Source organism: Cyclopterus lumpus, chromosome 20 (assembly GCF_009769545.1).
Source record: "Cyclopterus lumpus isolate fCycLum1 chromosome 20, fCycLum1.pri, whole genome shotgun sequence".
Lineage (NCBI taxonomy): Eukaryota > Metazoa > Chordata > Actinopteri > Perciformes > Cyclopteridae > Cyclopterus > Cyclopterus lumpus.
This window is the reverse complement of record NC_046985.1, coordinates 6854894-6879422: the sequence shown is the minus strand read 5'-3', so window position 1 is coordinate 6879422 and position 24529 is coordinate 6854894. Positions and strand designations below refer to the sequence as shown.

General features: G+C 42.6%; 1 protein-coding gene across 1 annotated transcript; it reads right to left on the bottom strand.

The window, feature by feature from the left end:
* Positions 1 to 24448, bottom strand: esyt2b (extended synaptotagmin-like protein 2b). The gene is made up of 23 exons (XM_034560232.1): positions 24089 to 24448; positions 20533 to 20574; positions 19903 to 20037; positions 19536 to 19612; positions 18461 to 18533; positions 16314 to 16403; positions 13891 to 13946; positions 10613 to 10733; positions 9876 to 10052; positions 9616 to 9698; positions 9240 to 9288; positions 8695 to 8784; positions 8495 to 8590; positions 7707 to 7808; positions 5016 to 5090; positions 3523 to 3609; positions 3250 to 3399; positions 1423 to 1775; positions 1088 to 1186; positions 664 to 795; positions 362 to 467; positions 211 to 260; positions 1 to 118 (listed from the first exon to the last, which is right to left on the bottom strand). Exons 1-23 carry the CDS (start codon positions 24446 to 24448, stop codon positions 49 to 51), a joined length of 2673 nt encoding a protein of 890 aa, XP_034416123.1. The 3' UTR covers positions 1 to 48.
* Positions 24449 to 24529: the final 81 nt, after the last annotated feature.

Here is a 24529-nt window from a genome sequence, read left to right as displayed (position 1 = left end):
GCCCTTTTATTAACAAGAAAACTATATTACAGCCGAAGCGTGGGCTCACTATGTGAAGAGGGAGTCTTGAATACTTCTTATGCTTTGAGACGACACGCCGTCTTCACTCAGGTCATACCTGCAAGAGAAAATGACACAAATGTGTATTCAAGCACTGAAATTGACTGAAGAAGTCACTCAACGCTGCTCCAGGAAAAGATGAAAGTTTACCATTGTGTACATCCTTTTGATATATCGTCCCCACTTAAATCTACCAGCACCTGCGAATTTGAACAAGAAAGAAAAAGGTTTTGGGATTAAATGGCGTACTTGGGAGTCGCTCTGCTGCTGGAGAATACGCGCAATAAGCGCCAGAAGTTACCTTTCCCAGAAGCCCTTTGTGTTTGGACAGGATGCTCCCTCCGTTCTTCACGGCTACATCCAGAGTTCTCCTGTGGAGCTCCACCATGGACACGCTAAACTCAAACCTGCAAACACACACACACGCACACGCACACACACACACACGTCTGACTACGGAGTAATATCACGCTTCATTTGTTTACAGCAAATATCATTTAGAAAGTTAAATCAGATTATTAATCTGATGTTCATGAATAAGTTTGAGATAACAAACACGACACCGACTTATTTGAATCATTTGGTAGTAATATTTAAACCCACGTCTGATCATAAACTGGGTGAAGGGTCCTCTTCATCGTGCTCGTCTTCCTCCTCCCCGTCCGGCTCTTGTCAGGCAGCAAATAGAGGCGGATGAAGGGATCCGAGCCGTCTTTGGTGAAGGCTATCAAGTTACTGAGGACACACAGGACAAAGATTGTTTCACTCACATGCTGCCAGTCACATGTTACTTAGGTTAACGGTGCCCGTTTATTCTTAATTTTAATAGCTCCACAGGAAGCAAGAGGAGCTGCCTAGTGGAGACTCACTACCCTCAAATCAGTATAAGTGCCGGAGACTTGGGCCAAAAACCAGACGAGTTGGAAAAGAGTCCTTGAAAATGAGACAACCTTGAAACTAGTCTACCATATATCTTCCCAAAAAAGCCAATCTAAATGCAGGGTGTGACGGCAGTTGTGGACCTCACCGGCAAGCGTGCGCCACCACAATGAGCTTGTTCCTCTGGGAGCTGTGGCGGACAGTCAGTTGGACCTCACCCAGGGGGTACTGGCTGGGGGCCGAGCCACTATAAACACACCAGAGTAAGTCAGAGTCACTTCCACAGGCTGCAGTTAAATTATACAACAGGCAGCGATGGATAGTTTTGACAGGTAGACGGATAAAATATTCATAAAAGGTACACAAATTATTTTTTTCTTAAAGTCAAGATGACATTCCTTCAGAGGCAGCTGCAGAATTCAAATGATAGGAACCGTGCTTGGGCAACAGTTCTAGAAATGATGAATCATTTATGTCTTTTACTTCTGCAGCTGACGAAGCCTTTGCTGAAGCTCCAAGGTGGCGAAGGGCAGGGAGATGTCCGAGGCCAGACTGGGCGTGGACTCCTTGTGAAACAGGTGCTTCTGGGAGCTCGACATGCAGGTGCTGAGGTTGGAGACGCTGCGGCGAGGGCTGGCTGAGTACGGCTCGCCGTCCCTGTGTTGGAGGGTGAGGGTGGAGGTGCCCGTACGTGGTGGAGGCGTGGGCGGAGGCAGCGGGGAATCCGAGGCCGATCGTCTCTGCATGGGTGCCGGGGTCGGCTGCGGCACACTGGACTTCCTGACCCGGACGCAGGAGGGCTGGTCTGAGGACACCTGCTTCTCCAGGGACAGGATCTACAGAAAGACGGGAGGACATTACTCCGAATCGCGATGAAGAAATACAGCAAAGTAGTTGTTTTTTTAAAGGGGCTTTGGTTGGGTTGGTTGGTTTTAAATGCAACCTCAGAGCGACTTAAACAATGCTCCGACTTTGAGGTCAGACTGACGAATACTTTCTTGTAAAGTGGTTTAAAAACGGCAGACTCAGCAAAGACAGTCAGGTATTTTTTCGCATGTTTGTACAGCAAATCATTTTTCATGGAGCTATCTATCTCTCCATCTTCTGGATCCAGAACGCTCATTAAGCCTGTAAAGCAATTTCCCTCTTTGGATATCCGTTATGAATCTTGATATGTTGGTTGTGATCCAATACAGGAAAGCCATTTCAGTGCCTGTCAATATTTTGATAGAGCTGCATTCATTTTGTGATGACTCAATACAAGTGAATGCACTTTGTTTCAGTGTCACAAAGGGGCATTGCAATATACTTGCCACAGTATCCGTGTGAAGGAAATTATTATAGTCTTAAACAGAAAGTCAATATGATGCATTAGTCTCATGTAATGGAAAGGCGCCTTTGAGAAATGAGTTAATGTTTGAGTTCAGGGGTTAAATTGGGGGGAGCCATGTCCAATAGGGGGGGGGTCATAATAACTCATTCTTTATTAATTAACAAAGTTTTAATTATAACTTGATTGTTGTGCTCTGTAGATGTGGACTGTCGTGAGTAACAATGAAAGGTTTTTTCTAAATGTAATTATATTTTTTAATGCCGTGCCACAAACTGAACTCCATTCATCTTCACTATATTGGGGAGACCTCCGTGACAGATTCAATCGAACTATTTAAATGGCCAGGCACCACCAGGGAGAAGCGAGAACATTGTCATTTTAATTTTTAATTATAATTATCATCAGTCGTCAGTCATTTGGGTGAAGCTGGCTTTTGCCTTCGCGGAGCACCTCAACACAACGTTAAACATTCAAAGAATAAAAAGTGAGCCGGTGACGGCGTTTTTCAACCAAATGTGCCCGGGACAGTTGACCTTTCAGCCGGCAAAAATCAAATGTTGCTGAGCCATAAAAACGAGAAGCTCGCTGCTTTCTTCCTCCGTCTGAATTCCAGGATTCAATATGTTTCGAGTATTAAGAATAATTCTGAGTGGTACATCTGCCACCGTTGTCATTGTAAACTGCATATGAGCTTTGAGAAGAAACCTAACAGTTGCTAAGGGAGGCCGGGCCAAGTTAGAATTGAGATGAGCTCAAAAGCTGCAGCGGCTGTTCAATAAATAAAATAACTCAAAATAAAATAACATTTTTAGTTCGTCGTTTAGCAACGCCTGCTTCGCCGGAACATTGGTTCCAATGTACCGAGCAGCTGAACAGCAGATCTTGAACATCTGTTCCGGTTTCCTCGGCCTGAAATAAATACGTCTTACATCGCCGACTCATACGGGACAGTGGGAAGGGATGCAGTCCATCTTTACCCTCAGGGCCATCTTGAGTTTGATGGTCGAGCTGGGCCCGGAGTTCTTGAGAGTAAAGCTTTGAGTCAGCGTCATTTCCTCCTCCGCCAACAGGCCGCTCAAAGGCATCGTCAAATTACCCAGGGTGCATTTGTGCTTGTCGTCTTTCACCTGTGCGTTAAGAAAGATATGCTTTGAACCCGAGACAGCTGCTTCATCCACTTTGTGCATGATCTCATAAAAGACACATCAGTGAAATGTTAAATGAGTTTTCGTTGGGTCGCACGGCCTCACCTCCAGCTCCAGCTCCTGCCTCCTGGGGTTGTGAACGAAGAATGAGAAACAATCTTCCCACAGAGGCTCCTTGGTCTTGTACCGGATCTTTATGGGAAGACAGGTAGCCTTTCGTTAGTCATTAATTAAAAGGCTCTTCAGAGCAGCTAGTTAACAACACAATTCATCTGGAGACATCCTTCAATGGTACCTTCAGCCATTAGGACTGGTTGTATTGTTTTACTTAAATATAGAATCACACTAACACTGTCAGCATGATATTATTAACTGAACAGCATATATTGTTATTGCATGTTTTGGTCATTTTCTTGGTATATTTTCAGGTTATATTTATTTTTGCCCACCTTACATAAAATAATGTGTCTATTTGTTTCAGTATTATATTATCTTTATTTCTATAGCTCTACTCAATAATGTTGTTTACAACCTCTAATCAGCTCTGTTGATTTTTTGTAATCTACTATTCATTCTCCAGTTTCGCCACAAGATCTGATTCGATAATTAGGACAGTGATATGCCTGATGCTTCATAGTTTCTGTGGAACAATGACTTTGAGTTAAAGTGTCTTCTTAACTTTAAGGGTCGTCTATATTGAGTGAACGGATTCCGACTCGTGGCCTTTTTCATTCAGAGTATATTGTAGGCAAGGTGACCAGAGAGTTTTTATGGCCACTGCACTTGATTGACATCACTCATATAGTATAAATAGTTGTGAAGAGAGGGGGGCTATTTTGAGTGACCCTCTTCTGAATTAAATCTATTTTTCTCCAAATGTAACTTCATCATTATTCAACTGTATCGTGAGTGAGAAAATATATAGTATGCATCAGAACATATCTGTAATCTCGGAAACATAGTTGAAATAATGAAAACCGATGGCCACAACAATAAACCTGTGTGATCGTATCAGTTATACATTTTAACTTGTCAGATTACTTTCTGTCGCCCAAAAGAAAAGAGCAACACCATCAGATTTAAGTGCTAAGATGGTTCAATAATATACTGTTTCATCTATCTCTTAACTCTTCTACAAAAGGGGGTCATAACGAACCTTCTTCAGCCCCCATGCTTGCAGTAAAACGTCAACAATCAACTCGGTCTACTCACAGTAAGTGTTTCTTCCTCCTGAATAATTTCCCTTTTTGAACTCCTTATAGACGTTTCCTTTGAGAAATAGTTGGTAAAAACACTAAATATCAATGCAGAAGCTCTTCAGCCGACACTTAGCGAGTTGGAGGTTACCGCGGTCTATTATCTGAACAATCATTTTCAGTCACTGAAGAGCGACACTTTTTTTTAATAGAAAGCTCCAGGAAGAGAAGAAAGAACGAGACGGCTGGCTGTTAGATTTCAATGTGTTGCTGTGGGATGTTTTCTGGTGAATATAACTGCATGTATTCAGTTGCTATTGCCAACTTAACATCGACTGATGCTGTTCCTCTCACGATGAAAGGAAAGGGCAACATCTGACCATATGACAACACACGGCTCACCTTGCTCTCAAGTGTTTTGTGTCCTACGGTCAGCTGGATATACGGACATGGTTCGCTGCTGCTCTTCTTTGCAGACTATCAGAGAACGAGAGAGGGGGGAGTCAGCTGATTGGCCCCACTGTGACACGAAATGCATGAACGTCAGTAACGGACAATATAATAACACACAAACTCAAACATTAGCATCTGGAGACTCCGGATCAAGCACACAGTCGGTGAAAGAGTCTGCGGTTCAGAAGGGAAGCAGCATTCCATACATTTTGACAAGCGGGGCTGCAGGCAGAGAGGCTACCAAGGAGACTGCCGAGCTTTGTCTCCTCTGCTTTCTGATTTTAGCATACTGGGTTTCAACAGCGAAGTATTATTCGGTACTAAATTCGGAATAATAATAACCTACATATCTGCCAGCCAGGGGGGGGACGTAACTTACTCGTTAACTTGTCCTTTCTCTTGAGGATGGCGTAGAAATCTGACATCTATTTCTCAGCAGCATCAGAATTAAGCTCCACATCGTACATTCAGGGTGATTAAGACAATCCCACACTTTATATGCTACAAATATGCACTAAGCACAAAAAGCAATATTATATGATTATCCTTAATTTACCCAAAATATAATGGTGTGTCTCTAAATTGTAATTATGCTCCTTCTGTACAGCTACTGTACACATTCGTGGAGCTTTTCCTTCTCAGGATAGATGGTGTTGTGTATGCATAGACAAATATGTGAACTCACATTTTAGGAAACCCAAAGCTGATTGTCACACTATTATTTGGTATTATTTCCATTGTGGAGACGATAGCTTGTAACAAGTAAGACTTAAAGGTCTCTTGTCTTCGTCGAAGCAGTGACGGCAAACTAGCTGCAACCTTTTGAGGTGCACAGCGCAGCAGTCTGATGTCAAAGGATGTCGGAAAGAAAGACCTACAAGAAGCATTTTAGACATTAAAGCCACTTCTCAGAGTAGACACAATAAAGAAAATATGGTCAACGGGTTGATATCAACTGATGAATAAAGGCAACAAAGAGATGCAGAGGCTCAGTCTGTTGCCTCGGTAACAGCCGGCCAGTCAGGATAACAAAGAGTCAACCACTGGGAGCAAAAGGGAAATACTTGCACTCCCGACTGCCCGATACTGCCAGATGAAACTGACACACAAGGGTTACGTTGCACTAAAGGAGTGTCACTGCATGTGTGACAATGGGAAGCGTGAAACTCCCTGAAAATATTAAAGGGAAGAAACAATAATGCAGCAGTCGAGTTCCTTCTATTTCAAAGAAATGCAGATAAGCTGGCCTGACACGCATCAGTTCCTCCTCATCTATGCTTCCTTTGGGATCAGCCAACACTAATCACGCTGGGTTGCTCTGCAGGTTTGCTGTGGAAAACCTTCCACACAATTCACAGAAAAATGATGTTGGATCGGTGGCAGAACAGACATGTTTCCTCCTAATACAAACCACAGTTTCATTTAACCATAAAGATTGGAGACACATTGAGAATAGAACAGGTTGAGTGCAGTATTAGACTTTTTCATGCAAGATCCAGAGTTAGGAGAGGTGGAAACTCATTGACAGGCACAACAAGGGCACAAAACAGACAAATGATCCATCATCATGCACATTTCTTTTTACATTAGATAATTCCCTCTGCTTGTTTGATAATCTTCACAACCACATGACATTGTATGGTGCACTTGAAGACACAGATGAGACACAGGGTGTGATTTGTACGTGCAAACCATCTTTCCCACATTACCTTCAGGGCCTTAAAGACTGAGACTTGCTTCAACCCATCATAGGTGAAATCTGACAGGTTGCTCTTTAAGCCACAAGGAGATTTGGGGGAGAAAATCACACCCACAGTTAGTAGGACGGGAGTTGGGTATGGCTAAGAGGCATTGAGGAGAAACCCAGAAGAACATGTTGAAATACGAGCCAGAAAGGAATGATGTGGGAGATAAATGAAAAGCAGCAAGAGGGCTGATGCTGTTGCCAGTACCGGGAGATAACAATGAAAACACAGGTCAGAATAATGAGAGTGTTTCCTTCAGGGAAGATTTGGAGGAGCTACTGTGTGCCGCTTTTTAGACAAGCTACAGGTATTCTGTATCTGTGCAGCTTCACATTAATTGGCTCACCAATGCAGACACAGATCACTATGGGCTCCGCCGTGAGCTATTTGTACTGCGGATATTCCATATTTTAGCCTTGAACTAAGATAATATAAGATAATCCTTTATTAGTCCCTCAGTGGGGAAATTACAGGATTACAGCAGCATTGCTCACAGTAATAAGTAAAACAAGTAGTATAATAACAGAAATAAGATAAAAGAGTAAAAAACAAGAATAATATTATATATACAGACGGAGTAGAAATAGAATAAAGTGGATAAAGTGTATAAAATAAATTTTAAAAAAATTAAAAAGTACTAAGCACCTGATTTGGAAAAATATACATCTGACTAACAAGCTGGCATAACTGAGTCCTCTGTTTAGAGGCGTCTGCTTTATGTTAACGGTTATTTGGCACTCATTTTAATCAGACTTAACAATGAAACCCGTGCAGCTAACACATGCTTTGAGATGCAGGTTTTTAAAGACTACTGTTACTGTTCAACCCACGTCATTGCACACCGCTAATGCTAACACTAACACTAGCAGGATGCAAAAGGTACTGGGGGACTCACAAAAAGTGTTCTATACTCTGAAGTATTGCTCTCATAAAAGACTAGACCAGATGCTCTCCTCTCTCTTAAGTTTCCACAGCCTAAGCTGCCTGTGAAGACGCTCTTGGGTGAGGAGGAAAGAGAGTAAAGAGAAAAAGGTGAAGTTATGAGGACCGAGATGGGCTAACGTGGTATTTTGTAATTGATGGTTCTTTTACAGGTCACAGGTTACACAATAGGTGCAATGGAAGATTTCAAATTGTATTAGATACACTTAATATATGTACACAGGTCCTGAAAAGTAGAGGTTTTTGAGGTTCACGGTTCTCATCGGACAACAGCTAGACACATTGGCAAATATTGGCATAAAACAGAATCCCTGAGATGTAGGGACATATTCATGAAATGTGGTTAAAAACATATTGACCCGTTTGAGGTCGAAGGCTACATCCATAATAACCATTCATCATTGCTTTTACGGATGGGTTTGCAGTAGCTAAGATAATGAGGAAAATGAGGTTCACCCGGAGGTCAGGGTGCAGTGGGAGCCAGTATTCACTAAGCATCGTGATGACAGGAAAGTGGAACATTGCTGCACACTGACCAATAATCCTTATTCAAACAAGTGTGCAACACTAGTATTTCTTACTAAACTGGTTCTGAGGATTAATGTGGCCAGGTGTGTGTGTTTCGGGTGGAGAAAAAAGAAGCCTGCATCAGCCTAATCATGCTATTCTTCACCACAATCTATAGGGTCAGAGCAAAAGCACTGACAGCATCAAAATAGAGCGATCATTGCAGTATCTTACTGGTAGGTTCTTTGCTGAGTCCAGATAGACCACGAGCAGTGCTGAGGATAGTCCATCATTGGCCAGGCTCCGGTCTGCACGTACACTTCGCAGCACCTGAATCGACAGGAAAGGGCCGTAAAAGGCAGTCATCACAAAGTGAAATGACGGATAATATTAGCTGTTAAGGCAGGAAAATGTCTTTTATTTCCGTGTTGTACCTGGTCCAACTTCTCAGGAGTGGAGAGCAGAGACAGCCACTCCAGTTTCAAGTGGAGTTTTCCAGTCGGAGTTTCTTCCAGGTCAAACCACTGCAACAGTGTTACACAGCATCGATGTAAAATCAATAAGGTGAGTCACTGAAGGGACCAAAATGTTGTTTTTTCTTACGCTGGGGTGGGTAATGTATTTTAGTCAAATAGTTGTTAGAAACTTGTTTTGTTATATTTGATGAATTTCTCTTTACAACCCGACAGCAATCCTTAAATCAAACGCAGGACTCCAATAAGCCCGTCCAATCATTTCATTCATATCAAATGCTGCTTATCTACAAATGCTGCTTATCTACTTTCATTGGAAAAGAGTTGTCAACACTGGGCTGTGTTTTTAGGTTGGATGATTTTCAAATCTATTGTACTTTTAGTGATTCTCCGATGACGCCGACCTCAGCTTTAAAAGACTGAAGGATGTCAAACAATTCCGTTACGACGTATAACATAACACATTCTAATCAAATGCTATAATTTTACCATAGAAATGGTTTTACCTCATCAACCTTCTGTTCTTTGTGCAGCTCAGTCATATCGATCATCAGGCTGTGAATAATGTAAAATAAGAATTACTCCGAACGGGATGACAAACAGTAAGCAGAGGAATCACAGCAGTTAATCAGAACAGAAGGGGTCCAGTTATCGATCGGCTACATTGTGTTGTCAGCACTTGGTGTAGTGTTGCTGCCTTGTGGTACAATCAATTGACTTTGCCCTTGGGCTCGGAAGTGTGGGATAACACCTCTTCTTTACTTTAACGTTTACTAGCACAGCTCTTAGATATCAGTCACATTGCTGAGGTGCAAAATACCTTATTTATTAAGAAGTATGTGTGAGAAGATCCGAGCAGAGAAGGAAATGAGAGAGACTCACCTTCCCAGGAAATCATCTTTGTCAGGATCTTCGTCAAACAGCTCAATCTCAAGGTGTTGACCGGAGTGCTCGTACACCAGAGCCTGATGAAGACACGGACATATTGATACTTGTTCATGAAGGCAGGTCCGGACAATAGACAGATAACCCATGTGGATGCAGGTTGGGACACTTGTTTCTATTGTCAACCAATCTCAGTATTACTCAAACAGCACTGATATGAACGTTCCCTACTCCGAGAGGCATCCCAAACTCGTCACCTCATAGACTTCGTTCCATTTGGGATTGAGGCTCTCCTTCACCGCCTTGCTCTGGAACAGCTGGTTGCCGATCTGCAGGATGCCGTACGGGTCAGACTTGCCCTTGATCAGCCCTCCCAGAAATGTATCCTTCCCCTCCAGATCCTGAGCCTCCAAGAAGTGAATCCTCAGGACTCCCTGTGGAGACGTGCAGAGAACAGCGTTAAGGAGAGAAACTCTGAAATAGCAGCTCTCGACACTTAGAAGTCACAATGGGAATCCGACATGATTGGATGTGATACCATCCACCGGGTGTCATGAGGCAATGCAGGAGAAAGCTGTGGCTTATTGCTAGGGGAAGGTAGAGACAAAATAGTTCCAATGAGGTTATTTGTTACTTACATTTTACTCGGTTTCCTTTATTAAATATAATAATAGTAATATTCCTTTTTATAAGATTTTAACAATCTCCAATCTCCAACAAGATCCAGACCAGTGACATACACTGCATCGTTATCATGTTACCATGGATACAGCCTTGAAATGTTTCGTGAGTTAAACACAAATTAATCCCCAATAAAGACTTTCTTTTATTACATGAATAATCATAAAACATCCCACAGCCCCAGTGAGAATTGGCCAATCAAGAACCTTCAGCTACCAACCATGAATTCCCTCGTTACATTGCCCATGCAGTGAGCTTACAATCTCACCCAAATAGCTAGAAGAAGAGGCACATTGAACCACTGCATTAGTACCTTCGGCATGGGGAAGCGTAGCTTGGCCAGTTCCACATCCCCGACCAGTGGGATGGTGATACGATTGGGTAAAACCAGATAGTTGTAGATAACGTCTTGAATCAGATTGTCAGTGAAGCCGCTGTAACGACAGGAGGGAAGGTTGGGAGAAGGGAGGCAAGGAAGATAAACAGAACGAAGCAATGCATTATTTAATAGACAGCAAGGGTGCCCTTGGGTTATAAATATTCTCCTTTAATCTCAGTTTATTACAGAGCATTTCTGATTTAGATGTGAGAAGATAGTAGGAACATTGGAGTCACGGCCAACAACCCTCTCTGAATGTCTACCTGAGCCACGACTGATTCAACACGTTGTGACAACAGAGACAGTGAGGGCCGATAAGCATTCCCGCCAGGCTTTGCTTTATTCATTTAGCTGCTGCGGCACGGCTGGAAAACTGCAATCACGCATGGGAACGAAATGGGATGGGAGTGAAAATTCATCATCCGGGGGTTATTGCTCAGGCTGTCACTCGTAGAGACACAGTTGTGATTACGCCACAGCTGTCCATATATCACAATGTCGATGGCCTTATCAATAGTTGGTTAACTGGAAGTGATCCTGTAATTGTCTCTGGAAGGATCCCAGGACTCTGAAAACACACGGGAGAAATCTACAAAATGGCTGATGAGAAATGCTGCCAAATAAGAGACAACAACAAGTTGCCTCATAAATCAGGCACTTACTAACACTCGAGATCTGACGTACATATCACATCTGCTTTTCTAGTTGTCCGCCAGTGTGGCAGCATACAGCAACGAGGTGACAGCCTGTTTGTAACTCCTCTGCTCTGACTCACACAGATTCACTTGATTCGAGCCGGTTAAGCTACCTTTAAATCACATTATTCAATTTGATTTAATTGATTTAATTACAGATTATAATTAAACTAGTTGAAAATAAAATAAATGCTGTTTGTAGATACCTTTAACGTGTTACGCCCTGACTGTTAAAGCTGTATCACCTTCGTGTAAGAATCTAGGCCTTAGTACTATACAAGGAGGGATGCATCCGAGGATCTCAGGGTGCTGCAGGGAACACGGGGCAATAAGACATCTGATGGATAACCTGGGGCGAGGTCTCTCAGGGCTTTGTACCTAATCCATTATATCCTGAAATCAATTTTAAAAGCAGCACGTAGGAAGTAAGGATCTGTGTAATCTAGTCATGTCTCCTCGTCCGAGTCAAGGAGATGAGCTGCAGTCAGAGAGAAAGCAGTTACAGTAGTCTACTCGTTATGAGGGCGTGGATAAGATTTTTAGGAGAAATAAATGGCCTAACCCTTTAAATATTATTAAAAGCAGGGTTGAACCGTTGAACGAGTTTGTCCAAGCTTTCTTAGATTTTTGCAATGCTGAGTTACTGAATGGGACAGAGAACCTAAATGTAATCCTGTCATAAATAATGTTATAATGGAGAGCTGTGAATTTTGATTGTATGGACCCAGTAGTAGAGGTGAAATGATGACCCCTATCTGTTTGGAGCATGTGGCCAGATTTGACCTTTTTGCTACTCTGACAAAACGTGCATTGAGATAAACTCAATTAAACCGTCTGTGTTTGTGTCGGTAGTCAAGAGAAACATTATTTGATCAAACCCTCAGCTCATTTTCCAACGAACCGGCAGGATCCAGCTCTTCTCCGTGAGCCGATTAGAGGCATTGTGTTTCCCTGGCGGGGGACCACAATGAGACGGAGCTCTCCTCCAGCTGAGAGCTGAGTGTGTGAAGGGATTCCTGCGGCATCAGCGCTTATTGCTGCATTTCAATTGCTCCCTGGGCGTAAACACCGGAACGCCCCACACACCTGCATGTGTGTGCACGCAAAGCAACCAAAAGTGTTATTAACTGAAGGACAATAGTGCAGACATGCACACTTTATAAGATACAGCAAGTGCATTACGGTATTGTGGGTTTTACTCTCCTGTGGGCCATGTTAAAGACAAGTTATGTCATCCTTTGGTCGACATGCCTTGCTAGTGGTGATTAAGTCCGAGCGGCACAGACTTTCATAATTCATTTTAATAACATTAGTGATCTATCATCAAGCACCATCACCAGGTCAAACTTTAATTCGTCCAATGCTTTGGTTTATGATTAAATAACAGCCAAACTACATTCCCATCATCGGCCTCGGCATTACGTTGCGTTTAGTGATAGTTATTAAATGTTAGCATGCTATCACGCTATCAAATATGGTGAACACGCTAAACAGCTGCATTAGCACCCTGAGCTCAGCCTCACAGAGCCAGTAGCATGGCTGGAGACTTGTTTTGATTTTGATTCTAAAACAGACGCGGCGATGACACATCGCAACATGAAAACAAGTATGGCATTGGTTGCATAACAACAACAACAACAGGGTTTAAGAGACACACACACACACACACACAGGCACATGTTTACACATACACGCATTGCACTGCACAAGACTCCACAAAGGAGCCGACGGAGCCCGCCCACTGAGCTCTGCCTGTGCCAGCATGTCTGTCCACATCAGCAGGGTATATGACTACAAGCTGCATGCCAAGAGAATCACATGCAGCATTCATGCGTGTCAGTTTATTGGGGTTGTGAATAAAGTATGAACCACTCAAGACAGCAGTGAGTAATTGTGTTGGGCCTTTAGCGTCTCTTAATCGACTTTCATTTACTCTGTGCTCAGCCCACACAACTACCCGAGGGGAAAAGACACTCAATATAAGCGAGACAAACCAAACAAGGATGAGGAAACAGGCTACAAGGAGCACATTTCCTTCTCTGACCAGATTTAGTTCAGTTAGATCATAAAACTATCATCTTAATCTGGTTATTCTAAGTAATGTGTGGATGTGAACGTACTGCATGATAAATACATCATACTTTAGCTCAAGTTTAACTCTATCAACTCGGGTCAAGCTCTTAATCACAACAGTAACAAAGACAAGGACACCATCGGCCTCCAGTAAGAAAGACATTGGCAGTGCATTTGGTAAAGAAATCTAGTGAAACTTCCCCCTACAGAAAGAAGCGTCAGTATCGGTTGACTAAATCCACCAACATGTCATTGAGATTCTTAAAAAGCAGAATCAACACATTTTTGACGCATTCAAAACGATAAAAGAAAAAAAAAAAACATATTTCATGGTCGCAGTTATACAGCGTCAATAAACTAGACGCGTATTCAGTTTCCTAAAACACTAAAAACCTCCCACATTCATTCTTTTCTCTCACAAACAAAGACATTTACTAGACTTACTTGAGCCCAGGAATGTCAAGTATATTGGTGAGGCCAGTCCAGTTTATGTCCAGAAGCTAAAAGAAGAGAGAAAGGAGAACGTATCCATTTTTTTTGTCCAACCAACTCTGCTGATAAATAACAGTGGCGACAAATCGTCATGAACAAGTTGCAGCAAAAACATAGAAATCAAAAAATTATATCGTTGCTATTGGAGTTAATTTGGAGAACAAAGCACTGCTTTACCTACAATGTATATTGTTGCCATATTCATTATTTTAGAGAAATGTGCACACCAGTTTGACAAAGGAATGTAAAAATAAACCACAACCTTCTCTGGCCTTCTATATTCAACCTCACTGCTTCTACCTTTTGGGGTTTTCCATTAAAGTTCGCTTAACCTTCTAAGTGTATAAACGGATGCTGCGTGAAAAATCAGCTCCAGTTTATGAGTCACAACAAGAGGCCAAAGCACAGATCTTTGTATGGAAATTAATACAAAAACACCTGCTCACTAAAATATTTATAAAAGCAGCAGCTAGCCTCTGGGGTCTCATTACTTGTCAGGGTATAAAAAGATCACAGACACTTTAACATTGAAAGTAAAAAAAAAAAAAAAAAGTACATTCACTCTCTGGGTGTGTCAAATGGGAGAGTGACAGTGGAGGAAAGCAAATCAAAGAGAGTGTGGACGGCATCAGAGAACTGATCCTGCGTCTCAGAGAGCTTTGATCCGCTTCTGCCTTCGAGCCTGAAGAGGCTTTCTAAATGAGTCGTTCCCACCCTACTTTTCTGCCCAAGATGCGTTTACAATACTGCAGCAGATGCGCTGATGCCGCAGGGGAGAGGGGAGCACTGCAGGGCTGTGATCCGATGTGCTGGGGAGGCGCTGTGGGGAGGCGCTGTGGAGGGACACGCCCCCTGCCTGCAAATCACTTCCATGGAGCAGTCAAACGACTCGTAGAATGGGACACTGGCAACAATGCTGACAAGCATCATTTAAACTATATTGATACCAACAAGAAAAAGCAAGGTATCCTCAAATTTGGTCAGCTATATTTATCAATTATCAAAATAATTATGGGTTATTTTTCAATTTACGTTTTGTTTTTTTTGCCACACATTTTTAACTATCCCCAAAGTATCAATAGATCAATTCTATTGATTAATCAAAACATTAGTCGAATAAAAAGGTCACGATATGTAACCAGCGTCAACAGATATCATCCATTGCTTCATGAATCCATTTTTAAAGTGTAAGACAGTCCAGCTGAGCCGTGGACTCTCTTTTTAGGTCTCCCAGTAGAATGTGTTGCATCCTTTTGCTTACACAGACACGTCAAAGCGATTGCACAGCCAAGATCAAGACCTATTATGGTCTGGAAAGGTTCCTATCTCATTTGGCACTTGGGATCAGGCCTTCTATGGCACGCTGGGAGAAGGAAGATGAGATATTTGGATTCCAGGGTACACATCTTTGAGATTCTTCTGCCCACAGTAAATTTATTTTACAACTTAATTTCTCTCTCTCTCTGCCAAAGTAATTCTCCTCATCTAGAAGCGGGTGTACATGTGTGTGTGTGTGTACACGTGCGACTGCGACACGATTTACTGAGGGCTGTTGCCTTCTCCCTTCAGCCTCCTGATATCTCCACCTTTAGCTTTTTTGAGTGGAGAAATCTTCCAAAGTAGGGCCGGCTTGGTCTGCAGCTATTTAAAGCTCTGCTATAGTTCCACTGGGTCCTCCCATTTGGCATAAATCTACCAAACATTGTAAAGCTGTGCAGCAGGGGCTCTGTACGCTGGAAAATATTAGATATGCAAACAATAGGCAATGTGAAATGCAAATCATGGAACGTGATGGAGAGCGTTTGAGCTCCAGGAATGTAGACAATATCGTTGTTTACGGGTGTAAAAAATGAAAGAAACACATTGTACTGTGATTCAGCTATGATTTGACTTACAGGAGGCCCACTCCCATTTCTTTACTCTCATTTTTTAGACTTGCGCCTCGAACAGAGTTACAAGGGGTAGTTTTTATTTTATGCCTGAAAGAGGCAAACGGATAAAGCAGAAAACCAGGGAGATGCAATCTTATAAAATGTAGAGAGACTATAAAACATGCAGAGAGCCAAAGTGGAGTATACAAGATATTCAGGACATTTGGGGATGTTCACAGAATTGGGGCCAAACGTGGCACAAGAGACAACAGAGATAAAGCCTGCAAAGGAAATAAAAGTACAACACCTCGAGGGGTAATGCGTTTCCCTGCTGCACCATCTCAGGGGATGGAATTAAGGACATGCTTATCGCAAATCCCAGTTTAATAGCATCTACTCTACTCACAATGCATTCCTTCAGACTGCAGACTCATCTTAACCTGCACCGCTTCTCTGTTTAATTGATTTAACTATAGAGTCATATCATCAGCATCTGAAACTTACCGGCTTCTTGAGAAAGAACATAGACAGAGCTCCAACAAGAGGCATGTCACCCAGCAACGGCTCCAACACCACTCTCAACACGCCGTGGATCTATGGAAACCCAAGAGGAACATATTGACTTACAGACACAAAGGGAGAGCTAAAGGGAACCTCACACCCGGCTGGCCCACGACCTTCTTCAGCGGCGGAGCACATGACAAGGTTGGAAACTTGACCACGGCCCGACTTCACACCTTCACCCCGTGTCATCGTCCACCTTCTCCATAACATATTATGACGATTACAGGGATTATGGTATTGGAAGTGCTTTACACGTGTCATGTGGACGCCACACAGCTGACCGCATCGCTGCTCTGATCAACACCGGGGAACAAAGTTTGAATTCCAGCACCAATATATTTGTTTGGGGGCTATATTTGTATTTCCAGCATGGATAGAAATGAAATCTTAGGGAAATTGGAAAACAACAACAAACAAAACACAATTTGAACCAATAACCGTTGAAACCAATACTAATTAGGCGTGTTTAGTGTGCATCTCTTTGAAGATAATGTTGTTGCATTTATTTTAGGATTTCACATTATAAGATTTCAGACGTTTCCTGAAGATAAAAACTGTGAAACTGAAACTTTGTCATCTGTAAGATTAAATGAGCTCCCTTTAAAATGATATAGAGAGCCAGCTGGCAAACCAAAATTAAGTTTAGACCCTTGAATATCTAGGAGGCATGAACAATAATTCAGTTTTAAACCAAGAATTTGAAAATGATGTTCCCCTTATGAGACAGTACCACATTTTACATCTCAATGTTATTACACAGTCATCACATTTCTGTAGATTGTATAGCCTTAAGAACACATATGTCAAGTATGGACGTATCCGTCTTAAACACGACAATCTACAAAAGAAAAATGGCTGCCGTCTTTGTCTGTACAGTAGCCGTGAGGTGGAGTGGACCTCCATCATAGCAGTCGGACCACACGACAGGCTGACGTTAAACAAATAGTCAAAGTATAATATCCGCCCGCGGTTAACCCCTCTCCTCACAAAGCCACCAGTAATCTAAGCGCTATCGTGGGGTGAAATGCACCTGCTCGTGTAATGTAAACCAGCTCACGGAGTGATGGGGCTGTATGAGCGCTGCAGAGATATTTAGGTCTGCCTGAGTTACGTAACGGGAGCAGTGAGTAACAAATGTCTCCCAGGGACCGACCTAACAGCTATCCGTCTCCGAGGAGAAACACTGATTGTTTTCTCTGCCTGCTTGGTTCCATAGAGCCACAAAAAGGGCCAAGGACACACAAAACACACACAAACACTCTCTCAACAAGTAATACGCAAATTAAAAGGGTACATGTTTGTATTTAGGAGTGGATGGACGGACGCATTATTATTATTATTTATTTATTTTGTAATAGTTTTAAATTGAGTATATGTCATTTTTTGTATCTACTATAAACAATTCTCCAAGCACTTTTATTATTATTATTATTATTATTATTGTACATAAGTACAATTAGCTCAGTCTGGTAAGACAATTATAATATTTTACAGCAACATGTACAGTAACACCTTTCAAAAAAATATATTTTATTTGTCACCTTTTGTGTTATGATTCTCTTTTAATTTTGCTTTCTTTTTAGCCAAATTCAAACCCAAGTGGTCTTAATAAATCAAAGGTGCTCAGATTTGTCTATAGCTTTTTTTCTTTGGAATTCCCGTAAAAAATCATTAAATAATCAGTTCTTTGGATGAACTGGTCACAACCTTTAGACATATGATGCCTGTGACTTGCAAGTAAGCATTGCTATATTTTGAAGGTGTGTCAAGTTAGAAACAATTTCATTGTTGTTGTAATTCATTACATGATAGGCTCATCACTGGTAGAACACTTCATGCAGAAATAATACCAAATATTGTTCTAGCGCCAGTCCAAATACCGTCAGCATATTTTCATGCGCTGTACCAAAACGCTGCAGTCGATCGGCTCCTGAATCAGCCTCAGAGCCGACGGGAGACCTTTTACTGAAGACACCGTGCCACTTCCTGCCCTTTTCTGACAACCAATGTTGAGGTCACGACTCGTGCCAGCAGAAAGTACCTCAGTGAGGACGTGAAATCAATCAGACAAAGAGGAACGGCCTTACCTGAATGCTCTTAATGCCGGCTTTGCAGTAGTAGCGTTTGATGTCGATGTCAATCTCGGTGTTGCCAACAAAGCTGAGTGACAAAAACACAAAATATGTTCAGTAAAAATCCTTTTTTTTAATCAATATTAAAGTGACTTTCATGGTTGGTCGAGACATGACGTTGGTTAAATCATGGTGACTCCGTGTTTTATTCATTATCTTTATGGGTAATATCAACACAAACATGCATCAAAGGGCTTTTCCTCCAGATGTTTAGCTCATTGAGTCATCAGGCATTATAAATCCTCATGTTTACAAGACCGTGCAATGATTTTAAGAAATCCCAAGGTTTCTAATATTATTTACGGTCTGCACTCTTTCCAGCAATAGCCACTTGTTGTAATGATGTTAGGTAATTACCTCTCTATACAGTAGTATAGAGTAGTTTTTAATTCTTTGTGTCTCCCATCACCACGCTGGATTCAAGTTGCTCTCAATGCTGTATTTAATACAGTATTACTGTTGAGAAATAAATAATTCAGAGCATATCTACAATCTTAAAGAAGCTTCTATGGATACCGAGAGCGGACAAATAGAGGAAAAATATTGATATTGAGGCCAAGATTTACTACTACAAGATATGATTAGTTATATCAATTTAATTCAATCATCCCCAGGTTTTCTTCGGCACAAATTAAATAATGAAATAATTTTGGCAGTGCTAAAGACACTTGGTTGTAGATCGCTATGGATGGAGACTAATTAATTAAGCTGCACTTTAGCTTGGAGATGAGTTATTAAGACGTTGTTGAATTGTTTGCAAGGAATTATTGTTCTTAAAATGCAACTAAAGAAGACATTAAGAGATTGTAGATTATGTTGTCAGCAATATGCTGATTTAGAGGAGGCTATGGACTTTATAGAAAACAGGTCAGCTGTGCTGTCTCTCTGTACATACACTTATCTTGTGCGCACAAATTGATAAATCATAGCCTGAATTTGATCACTTTGTCTTTCTATGGCAGTCCCCGGGCTCTGTAGGCTTCCAGAACAGAAGACAATTGTGATGTAAATAGGGATCTGGTGGGCTCACCTGATCTGCAGGTCCATGATGATCTGTCGCTTATCCACGTTTTCCGTATAAACCTTGACCCCGTTGATCCTCGGGGGCTTCACCGCAAGAGAGAGGGAACCATTATGACCCCTGCACCACTCCAGTCAATCAACACTAAACCAACACCTCCACATCTCCCGAAACCCACACGTGGTGGGCACAAGGTCGGCCCCCGCCTCCCGACCCGCACATGGAAACTATTTATGCAACGAGTGTCAGTGACGAGCCCGCATGTTGACGTTGAAGCTCCCGCACGCCCTCCCCAGCTGTCCCAGTGGCATGCTGCCAGTCGCCTGTGTTGCCACTGCCGGAACAACAGGTGACCCGTCTTAGAAGAGGGGCTCACTTTGTCTCCCATGTTGATCTTGCTGAAGCAGAAGGTGCTGAGGTGGGCGTTGGACTGCTTCACCGCCGGCTCGATCGTCTCGTGGAGCAGCTTCTCCACAAACTGGCACATGTAGGGCCACATCTGTTTCACGGTCTGAGGGGATGCAGACAGAGAAGACTGAACTTAAAAGATAATTGATGGTAGAGGCGTGTTGGGACAATGCCCTTTACATCATATAATTACCCTAAAGGGCATGTGCATGCTTGTGCTGTAAGATCTTGTGGGATATCAATATGTCACAATCTCTCCCTCTTTAAGCTATTATTGTTATTCAAACAGGAACATCTGTGAATGATAAAGTGACTTTAAAATATTCACATCAAGCAGAGACAAAAGCCGTTTTAAATTTGTATAGCAGCATTTAGATCATTTAAACGTGACTGCTTTACAATTTACATCCAGGTCGTTGCCATGGGGATTAACATGGGGGTTAATGCATTGCACAGTGCAGCAGCAGCAGTACCAGTGGGAAGAGGAGAGAGCAGAGGAGCGACAGACATCCATTCCATTTACTCCAGTTCACACAAGGTGTAAAGGAGGGCGCCACTCAAGAGGACAAATCCGAGCGATAGCCGCTCAGTTCTTTACCTTGTTCAGCCACTCCACTCGCTCTATGTCCGGGAAGTTGACCTGCAGTGGAGAAAAGAGAGCACATGATCTCTAGTGTACGTTGGTTTTAATAAGGATGGTAATGCAACATTGTTATAGGCATGTTCCACGTACCAAGCCATGTGGTGCCAGTCTGACTTAAAAATCATAGGTCCAAAGTAAAACCACTTCGGTTATCCTAAGAAAACGTTTTAAGATGTCAGATTTCTCATTTCAAACAGGCCTATCTATCTCGACGAACTTGGCATCCGGACACACACATTAGTGTGATTACACTTTCAAAGAAGAGAAGACAGAGTGGGTTTTCTATTGGAAAGAAAGGAAGGGAGATGAAGGAAAAGGCAAGATGGAAAACACTCGTCAAAGTAGAGGTCGTTGAGTTTCTACTCGACCTTCAGAACGTTTGCTTTTATGACCTTTCCTGTATCGTCATCTCTTTGTGTTCGCCCTTATAAAATAACTGACTTCAGTGCAAACCTTACACCTACTTTTTCTTCACACCCTGAGTGTGAGCAAAGTGCACTCATGCCTTACGCTATTGAGTTTACAGGTAAATTAGAAGGAATTTAGAAAGCTTTTCTCTAATTTGAAGACATTTCAGAAATACAATCCAACACCAACCACTCTCACGTCCCCAGACCTCCACACATCTCCCCCGGCTTTGACGGTGCTGTGAGACTGAGCTGCAGTTTGACTAATCTGGTGTGACGGCCAAAGTAAATCGGCCCTTGATTTAACAAGAGTTAAAGGAAATGTCTGGGATGGATATGTCAATACGGTGCACAAAGGTGTGCAGCAAAGCACACGCCGCCTTAATAAATAACAGATAAACATTCCTGACTCTTTGTCACACTGAATCGAAGGCAGACATTCCCTAAACTCAACAGTAAGATGAAGTGGAGTTTCTGGCTGGAGTGCTGCTGAGAGATGACATGCAGTTCGACGTCTACGGGGAACAGCACGGTTCCTCATGGAGGCAGCAGAAGTGCTTATCCAGCACTGATGTCAAGCAGTGACAAGAGCAGGAAGACGGGGAGGCAGAAGGTTCTACTTCGGATGACAGATCCCGGGACGATAGTTTTGTTATGAGGTGGAAATAATATAATCCTCTGTGTGACACGCTGGCATGCTTCATTATAACAGCTGACACAGTAACCTCATTCAGACAATGCAGTTGAAGTAACGGACGATGCACTCAACGGGACACGTTTTAAGTGCTGGCCGATAAAACCGAGCTGAGAAGCAGAAAGTGGGAGTAAAGCGGCTCAATTATAAAGCTTCAAATTCATTGGTGCATATGTCTTGAAAGTGTAATTGTGAGTGTCCTTGAAACTAAGAGGGTTGGTCAAACTGCTCTCAATGAGCAAGACCTGGAAACAAAGTCGAAATACCAACTCGATGTCAACTAGACGTTGTATAGTTGTTGAGGTGTCATATCTTGCCCGTATTTACTTTGCTCTTTTTTATAGTTTATACACTAAAGAGGTCAGATTTGCCTAATTCCCTAAACAACAGTGTGAACTAATGTCTGTGGTCCTTTGGGTGGATGATTTAGTCAGCATCTTTGTGTGTGTGTGTGTGTGTGTGTGTACAAAGCAATATATCAATAATATATTGATATTGTAATATGAAACTAGATACTGTCTTACATGTGGGATATTTGTAATATCGTAATATTGCAAAAAGTGATGTATTTCCATGGTTTTCATACACAATACAGCAGCAGTTAGCGAGACCGTGTGCTGAATGTATTGTGTGATATTAAGATGTGATCCATATCCTTAATTAGCTTCTACTCCGGCCAGCCAATGACTCACCCACATGAATACGGCTGAGGGTCTTAAGTTGAACAAGGAGTGCTTTTCAGCAGTAGAAGTTTGGGAATGTGGGCACTACACTAAAGAGCCTTTGTGGAAGCAGTGCCATGTCTATTAAGGCTCACTCCTGTCTGCCCGGTGGGGAAAAACTGGCACTAGCAGAGATTTAAGAGCTATAACTATAAATTTCCCACCCCTTGATGGCAGCGCAGCATAAATGCAGAGATACGAGCTTGGCTTGTCAGGCATGCTAATCAATTGCTGCAAAGCCCTAGAAGGTGCAAAGTGTTTTCCTGTGATGCTCAGCCTCCCCAGGTACGACCAGAGTTACTTGTAGTGCTTAACCGGACGTTTCTTTTATGAACCACATGCAGGCTTAAGGCCATCCATTATTGCCCCATCCCTCTAAATGGGATGCTGTACCTCCACCCCCATGTAATAGTCTCAATGCCTCCTCGGCCATGTGTCAGCAGAATAAGCTTTTTACTGTTCTAAAAACATGAGGCCGTACCGAGCGCCACAAACAAGTCGGTGCTCTGACTCTGTGATGAGTCCGATATGGAAAGTGTTGTATTTATAGTTTGATAAGTTAAGAAGGAGGGACTCGAAGCTCACCATTTTGTGCTTAGATAGCAGTCGATTAAATGCAATCTAACCCTGTGTCCATTAGTGATTTCCAAACTGGACCCCTGAGACCATCTGTGGTTCTAAAGAATGTTGTAGAACCACAGATGGGGTTTATCTACAGAAGATTACAAAAAAAGTGCCTGAAGTGTCTTCTACAGCCAGTTTATCTTTGTCCTCTGGACTTTCAGTGGAGTTAACTTGTGGATATGTGGCAGCAGTCAGCAGGGAGTTTGGAATTAAATGAATGAATGTGGAATATGGACTCATGCATAACCATTGTATCCTTCATTAAGGAAACTAAGTACATTAGCCTATTAAAAAGAGGCCAAGACATTTACTTTGAATCCCCTTGATGCTATAATCCAACTCCCTCCAGACAGTCGTTAACAACATGGATTACATGATGTCTTACAAGCTTCTATGAAAATAACAAGTGCCTCAGAGCATATGGCTGTGTGACAAACATAATGAGTGTTGCATACATCATTAGACACACCTACAAAACACTGCCTGCAGTTCAAAATATTGATCTCTAAATGATCAACCGAGTTGATGTATTTTGTGTTTTGGATGCCACTTGATGAAATGCAAGCGTATCTCATTGACTCATATGGTGGGGCTGCTAGAGATCTTTGGGGAGGTTTCAGGAGATTCCCAATGAAACCCTGTACACTAATCTGTTAACCCTGAGAAGGAGGAAAGAATATTAAGAACCCCAGGGACATCTAACACGTTTGCTGTAATGGAGTGAGTTACTGCAATTGAGCAGTGTGAATCCCAAAATAACAGGGACCCTGGGCATGTTTCCCTTGCAGCGTGGTGTCTGGTTCACCATTGTACCCTGCTGTATTTAGACTGGGACTCAGTCTAATGTCACTGCTGGGGGGGGGGGGGGGGGGGGGGAACAGCTGCTCCATCACAGCTTTACAGCTCAACTCTGCTCCTCCTGCTCTCGTCAGCTGATTGTTTCTTCCTGGAAACTCAAAAATATTCCTCACAAAAATACCACATGCTTTACAGAGAACCAGCTCAAGTGGGATAAACGACGTGAACATGATGTCATCCCCGGTATATTTCACAGAGTGCCTTACCCATGGTGGTAAATCAGAGATCGTAACACTCTGCTTGATACTTCTCTCATCTCGCTCAAAGAAAGCGAAAGCTCGACTCAGGCGGCTGTGCTTCCCTCCAGTGTTTCTCCTCCACACGAAAAAGAGAATAAGTCCAATCAACAGCCAGCTGAAGCTGAACTCAAAATAGCCCAATGCGTATATGGGGAAGATGATAACAAACGTCTTTGCTACGTGGACCCAGGTCTGGGTCAACTCACTGGTGGAAGACACCGGGGTGTCCTCGGGTATGTTCCCCGCGGAGGGATGGGGAAAGTTGTCGCTCGGCGGAGCGATGTGTCCGTTCTCCTTGGGTAGATGGGCGCCTCGTATATCTGTCATGCTTGTCTCTAAAGACGCGTCCCCGTGCGTCCTCGGAACTGTTCAAATGCGGATCAGGTCGGGCGACACGGTTCCCATGTG